This window comes from Platichthys flesus, chromosome 24 (assembly GCF_949316205.1).
Source record: "Platichthys flesus chromosome 24, fPlaFle2.1, whole genome shotgun sequence".
Taxonomy (NCBI): domain Eukaryota; kingdom Metazoa; phylum Chordata; class Actinopteri; order Pleuronectiformes; family Pleuronectidae; genus Platichthys; species Platichthys flesus.
Window position 1 is genome coordinate 6,700,103 of NC_084968.1, and position 12,216 is coordinate 6,712,318.

Sequence of the window (12,216 nt, forward strand, 5' to 3'; positions counted from 1 at the left end):
ACTTCCACTAAAATTATTACAGTGTTTGAGTGTGTGTGTACGGTTTGTATGTTAAAAATGACAATCCGAGTATGACTGTCCTCAACGAGTGCATGGATGTGTTTATGATCATGTGTTTGTATGTGTCTGCGTGTGTAGCATGTGACCATCATGCATTTTTTCCTGTTGATGTCTCTGATAACTTTAACAAGGGTCCCCTACCAGAGATCTCCCTCCCCCCTGCTTAAAGTCCAACATGTCTGGCACAGTTTGTCTGCCCTCCTTTCTCCCTCTGATGTCGGCTGTTCTCAGATCTTTTCTATCACAGCACCGCCCACCTCTGTAATAAAGAGAGTGAGCTGTTGCTAGTTAATAAATGAGGTCTACCAGTATCAGATTTGTCCTCTTTACATGTCCACCGCCTCCCTTCCATCCCAGAACTGCCATTGTGTTATTAAATGCGTCCGTTTGAGGCATGGGGACTAACCGAGACTGAATTTGAAATCCCACCCTTATATAAATATGTTCGCAGTTAGGGTCCCTCTTTGCTTATCGCTGTTTTTAATATCGCACAGAGGAGGGAGAAGTAATCACAGTAACAGTCCTCAATGTTCCCCTTTTTTCAGAGAGAGAGAGAGAGAGAGAGAGAGAGAGAGAGAGAAAGAGAGAGCGACGAAAATCTTTTACATAAAGGGGTAGAGGGGGACCAGACCAATGAGGAGAGGGGAGGGAGGGAGGAATGGGGAAAGAATAAACAGAGAAGTTACTGAGCAGCAGCCATTCACCTATTCAGGGTGAGGGACTCTTTGCAAAGCGACTCGGCTCACATGCCCCCACCACCACCCAGCCTCATTCCCTCTCTTCAGTTTCTCCCTATAGGCCTGTAGGAGTGATGACAGCAAATAATAACAGCTTTGTTATTATAAATGTCACTGTTGTCACATATTGTTTAAAGCCTTAACAAAAATGTTATATGTCATACTGAGGAGGGATGGCAATTTTTCTCAGTGTACAATAAATTCATTACATGCATTGTGTAAACTGCTATATTGAAGTGTAATAAAATATACGGAGTAAAATAGAATAATATCATCAATACATGTTGCTACATGTACATGTTACATGTTGATTATATGTTTTTTGAAAGTCTCTGGTCTTTTTAAAGCAGAGTCTCTCTTTCTTCTTTCTGCCAAGGACCCCGTCAAGTCAGAAAATATTCTGGGGACCCCTCATACATGAATTTGGTAATAATTATTAATAATTCTAGGAGTTTATGTGAAGAACTACACAACAAAAGTGTCTTAGAAAGATATTATAAGAGGGTTAGAAATAATTTTCCACCAGGTCAACACAGAATACTTATAAATCAGTGATCATTTGAATGGATAAAAAGGGAAACCTGGACTTGCCTCTCAGCTGACTTCGTTATTTACATATCAGGTCAGCTACTGATCATTATTCACTGTGTGTTTCTTGAATCATAATCACAATAATCTTCATCTTTAATCACAGAATATCTTTGAGTTAATAGGTGCACACTGTGTTACCAGATCCTGAGGGCTTAAAGGTCACTTGGATGATAAACATTGCATCGTGACCAGCACGGCCTCTGACATTTGTGCGCCCTTTTCAAGATTGACAATGGAATTAGGATTGAGAGTCTGTTATGCAGAGAGTGGGGGGGCCCCCATAAAAATTCTTTTAGCCAGAACGAACGGGGCCTAGCTACATGATGTAACACTTTGGCACGCCGTGTTTGTCCCACTTGGCAGGTCTGGGAGAACTGGCTCATGCATCTGAAGGAAGTGTGTTATAAACGAGCAGAGTGTGGTAATAATAACAACCACACACACTCTTGAAGAGACTGTCTGAGGACGAGTGGGAGCTGCACGAAGCAAAGACGAATTCTAGGTCATATGAAATGATCAGGAAATCCCGATCCTACTGCCAGTAGGACCATATGTATTCAGAATCTTTGAACGGCACATACTTATTTTTTTGTCCATGCCATAATCTGGTGAGTTTGAATGCGTCCTCTGAGGAATGTCATTGACTCAGACTTATCTGGATCCGATAAGGCAACAAGCAAGGGTTGAGAAACAATCACGTATTTGCGTACCTTTGCTGAGGGCCTGTGTGTGTGTGTGTGTCTGTGTGTGTGCGACAGAACTTCTGTCCTTAGATCACTTCATGTAAAGGTACACAGGAGAACCAGTTCCCACAAATAGAGACAACAATAAGATATATAGCTACATTACTTTCACATCACATTCATAATAAGGTTTTAGGATATGTTTCAGATTTTGACAGGTTTGGATCAGTGTTCCAATGAGGTGCTAATGAACAAATTCTCTTAATGTGATGTCCTCACACAGTCTGGGTGTATTATGTGTATCCTGAGATCAAATCACAGTATACTATTGTCCACTCTGCAAAGCAGCACGACAAAGAACCATTTCAAGAGTCTGTAATCAAATCCTGTTCTTTCCAGCTCTGTCCAAAACAAAGAGGGTTGTTTCTTTCTCCCTGTCCAACACAAGCACTTTCCCCTCCCAGGGTTCTTCTCTTCTATTTCCTCAGTAAGACGTTTAACCATTTATAAAAGGCAGCATAAACTTTTTTTTAAATGTCAAACAAAGACTACACTGATCAACCTATCCTTCACAAATGACTTTCACAGGTATTATTTCCAAACCCTCCTTAAAAACATGAAACTTGATATTAACCGAGGAGGTGTTGAAGGCCGGTTTCTGTGGTAGGTATAGCACTTTAAGCAATGGTGGCTTTGCAAGGTAATTCTATATCATATTAACATTAATGAGCCCTGACTAACCAACTAAACACCTTGTAAATTATTATTAGTATTTCTTTACTCTGATTGTTTTGGATCTTACATTATTTGTTGTAAAGCACTTAGTTAGTTGTATTGAAAAGTGGAGTGGAAGTAAAGTTATTATTATTATTATTATTATTATTATTATTATCTATAAGTGTAAAAAATGAATTTTGTCATTTATAACTTAAATTACTTCCTAATAACTGCACCATTCGTCAAAGTGCAGTGGGAGGAGTTTTGGCCCGAGCTCTTTAAATGGTGCCGCTCCCCGCGTGCTGCAGTGTCCTCTTCTGTGATTGGTTGAAAGCAGAGGTGGGGGGGTGTGCCCGATTGCGTCATATCAGAGCGAGAAAGAGAGGGATGGAGGCTTATGAAGAGGGGGAGAGACAGAGAGAGAGAGAGAGAGAGAGAGATTAACAGTGAGTAGGAGGCAGGCGCAGTAGCAGACTGCTATATCCGCCAGACGGAGACGGACGGTGCCAGCTGCTAGCTACGTTAGCCACCGTTAGCAACTAGCTTCAGAGTCGTAGCCCGTTTGCTACATATGAGCAAGAGAGAGAGAGAGTGTGTGTGCGTGTGAGTGAGTGAGTGAGTGACAGCGCGCGCGTGTGTGTGTGTCGACGCTTTGAGCGCGCGCCTGGCCGTCCCGAAGTCACCCTGTGTGTGTGTGTGTAGACCCAAGGATCTCCCTCTTCCTCTCTGCAGCGTGTCTGTTACTGTGTGTCAGTGTCAGTGAGTTTGTTGTGTGTGTGTGAGGTTAGCAGGAAAAGTAGCACTCACGCGCGCACCCATATAAACACAGCGTGACAGTCGACTGTTGACACTCGGCGTCCGGTTACTTGACAGCGGATTCGCATCACTGACCGACACCGGCACAATGTGAGTACTGGTGGGCAACTTGTGTGTGTGTGTGTCTGTTTTACCTGAAGTGAACCCATTCCCTCGCCCCCCCCCCCCCCCAAGTGTGTGTTTGGCTGCATGTGTTCCACGCTTGTGTTGCTGTCAACGTGGTAACACAACTGCTGCTGCACGGAGACACGTGCATGATGAAACCTCGTCTCAAAGTTTCTTGACTTCACTTCACGACCGGCTCCTCGTGGCGGAAACATGGAAACTTGAACCTGTCGAGGGCAGCGCTCTCGAGGACTCCAGGGGTCAGAGGGGATGGGACAGGGCTGCACGAGGTTTCTCACGACAGCGTGTGGTGCGCTGTCATAGCAAGGAGGTTCGATTTCCCACCCGGGTCTGTCAGTGTGGAGTTTGCATGTCCTCCCCATTCGCATGTTCCTGTGGGTTCTCCCTGGCCACACCGACTTCCTCCCAGAGTCGAAAGACACACGCAGGTTGTGGTTGGGTAGATTTTTGTGATGATTGTTTGTACTTGTGTAGCTGCTTTCAGACGTGCGATGAACTCCAGGCTAATCTCCTGACATCCTCCGACAAGCCCACGTGAGAATACAACTGGAGATACTAGATTTAGGTGACGAGAGGTGACGCGGTGTTGGTGTGTAGCCGTCTGAGTGGAGAATCTCCACCTGTCAGAGGAAAACTCTGGAGACAGTCTGGACCCAATCGTGACGACTTTCTCCGGAGTTCGTGGCGACGTATCCAGGATGTACCCCCCCCATTTCCCAATGTCAGCTGGGATTTGCTTCACACCCCTGTGACCTTTTAATGATTCATTGTATAGATGTTTTATTATTAGTTGGCCCCGAAAGAAAGCATGCAGCACCCGCAGTGGAATACCTCCGCCGAGATCGACGAGTCATCCCCTGGGAAAACTGCGAAATGTTTAGAAATAGCGTTTCTGGCAACGTTAAACAAGGTGAAAGAATTCCCTGAGCCTCACATCAACATTTTACCCATAATGCATCACCCACCAGGTTGCGTAGAAACACGTTCAGTTTTTTTCGTGTTATCTTGCTTACAGACCATCAAACACACGGGCAGGTGTGAAAACATACCCTCCATGGCAGAGAGGTCAACCACTGTGATTTTACAGATACCAAAATTGATGGTGGTTTAATGTTGGATAAGATGCCTGCTCTCACGGGTAAACTTGTAAAGACTTTTGAATTTGGTCTCTGTGGTTATAACCCTGATCTCACACTGGGGCTTGTTCAGCTGATCTGGAAGCAGCAGTAGGAGGCAGTGCACCAGGGAGCAGGTTTCCCCTGGTGGGCAGTGAATGTCTGTTTACATGCTCCAACTTGTAGGTTGCGTTTGTTTGCTTGCGAGCTGCACATCAAATGAGCTGTGTGCACGAACCGATTCCTTTTCTTTCTCACCGCGTCCCTGTGTTGCAGAAATGTTGTCTCTGCTCTTTCACCTTTGACCTGGTCGATGTGTATTTGATGTGTACATTTCCTGGTACGGTGTGTTTATCCTCAAAAGCAACCTTCACTCAGTCCAAGCAGAGCGGTGTCCCATCCCAGAGCAGAGGGATGTCCAGTGGGAGCCGTGCACTGATTATACAAGGGACAGTTATTTCCACAAGCCATGAGAACTTAGTTAAAAGTTAGAAGCAGAATTTATTAGTTTATCTGTTTTCAGGGCTGTGATCAGAAATATGCAGACAGTAAAAGGCTTTCTTCTACTTTTTGTGTCAGGCCTCCGAGACACAGCTGCAGTGGCCTTGAGATTTCAATGGACATTCACCTTGATGATATTATTGTTCACGATAGAGACACATTCATTATCGTGTCGTGACAGTGATGTAGAGGTTTTGCTGCTCTCTTTTTTTTCATTAGCATGGCATCCATTATGTAAATCACAAAAAAATGTCTTACCTGGAAAGTCACAAGGAAATCACTGAAGGTCGCAAGTTTCTCCGAAAGACACTTTGAGGAGTTTCAGGAGAAGAAGTTGAACAGACAGGAGCTAGTTGAGCTGCTGTGAATGCAGCAGTGCAATAAGATGAAAATAAGCACGCTGCAATATATCATTACAGCCCATCTGAACTCTGTGATATACCTGCTGCTTAAACAGTTGTGTAGCGAATGCAGAGGACGTCAGAGAGAGGGCGGTCCTTCATATATGGCCCACAATGCATTTGGGTTCACACAGCGAAAGGAATGGGCCCCCTTGTCTCCCAGTCCACCTCCGAATCGGATCCTAAATGCCTCCTCATCTCGGCTGCGTTCACACTGATCACTCAGAGAACAGATGTTAGTACCAGGTGTATGGGCATCTTAAGTTTTCATCACTTTATTATAAACTGAAACGAGGAATCATTGTGTGTGTGTTTGCTTAGAGTGAGCCTTTCATAAGCTGCATATGGAGCGTGTCCTGTTTCATGCAGCTCACCAGGCTCCAGAGAGGACCTTTAGCATCTTTATGTCACCTGAAGGCCACCGTAGTTCTCCTCCGCGCTTCAGTAACAGTAAATCTATTGGCACCCATTCAATTATTCTATTTTTCAGAGCTGTTAAAAATGTGAAAAGAAGGACTCTGAAAGCAACGTGCACGTAAAGAATCTATTAAGAATCGTGTAGAAATCTGGTGTTTTTCCAACATATTGTGTCTCGTACAAGGTCGGCCTGTAGCGGTGGGAGGCTGCAGCGTCTTGTTGACACAGCTGTTCAGGGCCCGAGTGACAGTGAAAGACCAAGATGCTGCTCTTTCAATCCTGTCAATTCATCACATATAGACATCGGTAGTTTTACCTTTACTGATGCTGCTATGTTGAAGGGATCAGGAGCATCAGTGTGGGATCATTTGGATTTAGGACTAGTGTTGAATTGTCTGAAGTCAGGATTATTTCTTTAGAAAGTCTAGGAAGCTCATACAACATTAATGTCCTGCTCATGGGTTGCTGTCCAGGCTATTTTTAAAGGGTAATAGGGTTCCTTGTTTTTGAAGAGTTTCCCTGCTGCTTCAGGATTCAAACCATGCATTTCCTTTTCATGCTCAATATTCCCACATCAATGCCACCTCTACTAGATGTAAGTCCAGCCAGCATTTGTTTTGACTACAGTAAATTGCCCGTAGGAGATCCCCCTCACAACATCCACAATACAAGCAGCCTTGGTGCTGCAACTATCTTTAAACAATGTTTTGACATAAACATTATTTTGTCACAGAGGCTTTGCTAGTTTATTTTGAAATTGTGCGCCATGGCCTTAACACGTGTAAACTGGGCTCCGGCTGCAGGGATGTTCACGCTGTTTTAACCCAAAGAATCGGAGGAGTAATCTGCACCAGGGCTCAGACCAGATTATCCAGTAACGTGAGTGGTTACAAAGTCTTTTTTAACTCCTTGGAATAATAATTCGGGCGAAATTGGCAATTATCAGAGTATTAAATATTTGGATTCAAGAAGAAGTTCAGAGAAGGATATCTGTGAGGATTCACCTCCATTTCAAAATTGCTCCTGTTTTTTAAGAAGATGGTATCATGTTCTGCGCATTAGAATCAGCATCAGGGCTTCTACCTGACTAGAGAGTCTCTCATGTGTGCGGACAGGGAAGTGTGTGTATTTTACCCCTGATCTGGCAATTGGGGCAAAGTTGATGCTCGTAATGTGTGTTTGTGTGTCACGTTATCACTGTGTGTCAGTGTGTGCGTTAGTTTGTGTGTATCAAACAGAGCAGAACTTTGATCCTCAACAAGTTAATGAATGAACCTGAAATCACCTCTGGTCTCTTTGAGCCAGACAACAAACAAGATGTTCTCAGTCGCCTAGAACCTTTCATTTCTGCACGGAGCAGTTATTGATGAATGTTTGACGTGATGCAGAGTGTGTTATCAGACAGATGTGCGCCGGAGGGGACACCTCTGGTTATTGACGAACTTTGCGTTACACTTACACTTACCGAGATAACACTACAACCTTTTAGTTTAATCTGTCAACTCAACTGTGTGTTTATGTGTCATGTGTCAATGAGTGGACTGCAGAAGGTTTTGAGCCTCCAGATTGAATCTTATGGAGGAGGAGCTGTAGTTCTCCCAGTGAATACATACAACTCTTAGATAGAATTAGATATGTGAGTGGTATATCACTGTGTCTTGTGAAACCTAACTTCATTACAGATTGAATGAGCTTGTTGTAGACGAGACCGTTTTGTCCCGCAAACAAGAAGAAAACATGAAAACTCAAAGGTCACATTTCTGTGCGACCTTTTAGAAAAGGCTGGTTAAAGTGAAACTTGGCCAAATGGGACTCGCTCCAATAAATGAAAAGCAAACACTGGCAGTCTCCCCTCATTTCATTGATTTTAGGTAATAAGAGACAGACTGTTGCCACAGGCAGCCTGAGTTCAGACTTAACAACAATAAAAAGGTTGAAGTGACACTCAAAACGTTTTACACACCGAAAAGTAGCCCTGACCCTGGTAACCCTGAGAAGATTGTTATCACTATAAGGTCAAAATAGCTCTATTTTCACCAGTTATATGTGAAATTGACAGAGTCTCTCTCAGGATGCACACCTCCAGTGTCGTAACCTTGGGAGTAAGTTGTCTCCTAAAAATGAGGGCCCACACACAATATCCTTATGTCTTCTTTTCCCTCTTTCTGTCACATCCTGACACAGAACAGTTTTTATCTTTGCTGTTTTCACCGGAGCCAGAATAGATGACAAACCGGCAACATGACAGTGCTCTGCCAAGAACAGAAATGATCCCAAAATGACACGTCTGCCTCTTCAATGTGTCCACTGTTTGACATTCCTATCATACCACGACTTATCCTGGAGTTTGCTTCATTGCGTTTAGGCATTGTGAGTCACACAACCAGGGAAGTGCTTGCTGTGGTGCATTTTATTGTTGGCCCCATCCGTCAGTGCAGGGAGACGGACGTAAGGGGAGGAAGAGGGGAATACAAGTATTGGAGGATGTCAAAGCAGGATAACCTGAGGATAGAAGCTGGAGATGAGGGATGAGAGGAGAACAACAGGAAAATTCACAGATCACATATTCTTTCTCTCTTAGCTCAGTCAGGCGCCTTTTTTAAACACTGCATTGTTATTTCTTACTTTGTGTCCGACCTTGAGTAATGTCTTTCTGTCAGAAAATAGAGCAAAGCATTAATATAAAGGATTACACTGCAGAGCTACAGAAGAAATAGGCCTTTTCAGTACTTATTTCCTCTAGTGTTTTATATAGGCTTTTCAGTGTTAGTTAACACAGTCATATGAGTTACAACATCACTGTCCAGGATACTTTATATATTTTAATGGCCGTATGCTTTGGGTTTGTGAGTGGTATTTCAGTCATACCAATGATAATTCTGACTGATAACAGAGAATATGGATGCAACATCACGACTGCTCTCTTTCATCCCTCAAGTTTCTCCCTCTATGAGTCACAGTGTCTGGTAGATTTCCAGTTTTGGAGACATCAAAGAGCATCTGGGATTAAATTAGCCAACATCAGGCTGCTGACTGGAGTTCAGTGCCCTGTCAGGGTCTTGTGACCTTTTGTTTTTGTTATACCCAACATTAGATTTTAAGTAACTGATCGAGAAACTATTTGTTTTAGAGACGATAATGTTACTTTAGGTTTTGTCATGTTTTGTAGTATAAATTGTTTTGCTATTGGAAGACACAATTTTTTTTTAGGAGACATATTATATTTCTGCTCATTGGCCTGCTGTCCCACTTTGTGATTGGTCAACGACTTTGAGCGTGTGTCAGAAATATCGACCTCCACTCTCACTGGCTTTGTTTGGGGGCGTGCCGAACTAGCTGCCAGGTGTGCATTATTCAAATGTGGGGCATCGTGATGTGATGTGACCTGAAAACCCACTATTAGGAACGATCGTCGTAATTCAAAGATTGATTGCATGGTGTCGCGTGAGATGATTTACAACTCAAGCAGTTTGACCTCTAGAGGAAAGAGAAAAACTGTAAAAGCCCCATCTGTCTCCTTTGAATCACAATAAAACTTATGATTTTATATTTCTTAACTGACTTGACTGTTATTACTGAGGAGAAATTACCGGTTACACCTCTGTTTTAGCCCAAATGCTGATACTGGTAATATTTTTTAAGCACAGACCAAATCCCCTGACTCCAGTATTTGGAAGCAGGGCACTGATTACCTTTAGACCAGTTTGGCCTGTCTGTACCGTTTCTCCTGTCTCCACCTGATCTGCTGTCGCCACCCTGTCGTGTTCAGGTCTGGAGAAGCTGTATCTGTTTCATACTGTGACGCTGTTTCCTTTGTGTCGACAGAGTGTACAGTTGCAGCCTGAGCTCACACAAGCGGTACTCGGACGGTCTCAAGTCATTCATCGTCTTAAATGCATCAGTTCTTGACTCAATCCTTCATGGTTAATTCTTCATGTATTTGATCCTTCACCAGCTGATCGGTCACACATGGTCATATACTGTATTAAGCAGCTGTCAAGATGTATTTGCTTTATGCTATTTTACCTGTGGGATCAAGTCTCTCAGCTGTCTGTCTACTTTCTTTCCACATATTCACCCTTTTAATAGAGGTATTGTAAATACCTAGCAGACACATATAGAGTGGGCATTGCTAGATTGATCAATTTAGTATGGGCTTTATGTATTTCAGTTATTGATGAAGACTATGCACTTTACCTGGGTTCTGAATCGGGGGTCTGTAGTAGCTGTACATTTTACGTCACCCAACGATGATCGGTTTACCAGAGCTGAGGAGAAGCCAAACTGTAGTTATAGAAGCAGAGACGGAGCCGGCTACAGGATGAAGCAGCAGAGCCATGGTGCAAAATCAAAGAAAGTTTGGGATTATCCAGATATGGTCATTCAGAGGAGTTCACCTGTAGGCATGCATCACAACTACAAACAGCAGTGTTTGCGTTATTACTCTCGTTGCCAGAAGGGGGAGACAAACGTTCCACAACTGCAGGTTTAAGACTCTTTGGCCTTGATCGTGTTACGTTCGGTGTGTTTTGGTTTGTGGCAGACTCACTCAACACATTACTTTTCTGAAGGTCTCTTGATTCTATAGCACTGTTGGATCCTCATAGCACCACAACAGCCTTTGGCATAGAAGCGGTTCAGACTTACTCACTGGTCTCTGTTGAAGTGCAAAGCAGTGGAGGGTTTAAACTGTAATCCAAGAGGACAGTGAGGGGAGCTGAGAAGGTCAATGGAGTCTCTCTGCCCTCGGTCCAGGACCTCTTTCAGAACCAGGGTCCCTGAGTCCCCTCAAACCCACTCCATACACTTTTTGAATTGCTGCCATCAGGCAAACGGTACAGGAGCATCAAAACAAGAACCACCAGACTACTAAACAGCTTCCTCCTTTCTCCACTATGTTTACACTTTGGCCCTACAGCCCCTTTTTTTATTTTATATTTGACTACTTCAACATTGTAGTTTTCCCAGACATTTAAATTTCCCATGCTCTTTTAAAATGGACATTTTTAACTTGACCTTAACAATAGATGGGATTCTGGGACAATGTGTGTCTTTCGTTATTTATTTTTGGGATTTCCTTAAGTTTCTTTATCTTATGTAGTTTTCTCAGGGAAACACCATTTGATTCTGCCTGCACTACTGTTGCATGTCAGGTAAAAGTAAAATCAAGTCTTTTGAAATAAAAAATTCAGGGATACCTCTATAGTGCCTCCTCTTGGTCATATTTGTCCCCATTGGCTGCAGTGCTGCTGTTTGGCCTCCCCGTGGCAGCAGAGCACCGTCTGTGCAGTGTGGCCGTGTGGAGAGAGAAGAAGCAGTGAGCTCCCTGGCAAACAGCCTCCATCACTTTTCCCCACAGTGAATGAGCCACTCGCCATCGACTGGAGCAGGTAGCTGCAGATTGTGCTGCACCGTCATGAAGTCTGTGTCGCTCTGTGTAACGTGGCACTCACTTTGGGGTTGTGCGGTAGTGAGGCCTTTCTGTTTTCAGCCGCGTGAGTGCAGGGGTGTGCTGCTTGTCAGTGCAGTTGTCAAGTCATAGTGCTACTGCTAGTTGGGCTTCATGGTTTGTGTGTGTGTGTTCAATGGGATTAATCTGATAGCCCTTTTGTTTGAGGGTAGTGAAAGAACACAACTGCCAGTGTTACTCTAGTTGCCGTCCCTGTGGACACAACTGATTTGGACATGGGAGAAGAATGTCAGCAAATTTCTTGTGGGACGAGCTGGGAAAGTTTGAATTGTGTATTTTCAGTTTTTTTTTTTTGGGGGGGGAGGTAAGAACAGATAGAAAACTAGTGCAAACTGCTAGAGCCTCCATTTTCTTGTTGTCATGTGGAAACTGCTCCTCACACACCTGAAGGTGGTGCATGTGCTCACACACACCTGCAGCTGATTGAGCACAGGTCCTCAGCAGCTGATTGGCTAATCCACGAAGCGCTGCCTTCCTGGAACAGGTTTAGACTCTGACTTTTCAGAATCATCTTTTTCCTGCCACCGCTTCACATCGATAGTTTTATTCACATTGTTAAAAACACTCTTTATACTAGAGAAA

The 12,216-nt window shown here is 43.7% G+C and overlaps 1 protein-coding gene across 2 annotated transcripts in view; it reads left to right on the forward strand.

Moving 5' to 3' along the window:
• The first annotated feature begins 3,207 nt into the window (after positions 1-3,207).
• Positions 3,208-12,216, forward strand: part of pcxb (pyruvate carboxylase b) — a 256,790-nt gene continuing 247,781 nt past the window's right edge. Inside the window, exon 1 of one of the 2 annotated variants that reach the window (XM_062384277.1) lies at positions 3,208-3,694. In XM_062384277.1, the coding sequence (XP_062240261.1) occupies positions 3,693-3,694 (2 nt within the window). In that variant the 5' untranslated portion in view covers positions 3,208-3,692. Of the gene's footprint in view, positions 3,695-4,021; positions 4,041-12,216 lie in introns of those variants that run through there. The other variant, XM_062384278.1, reaches the window with a different exon arrangement.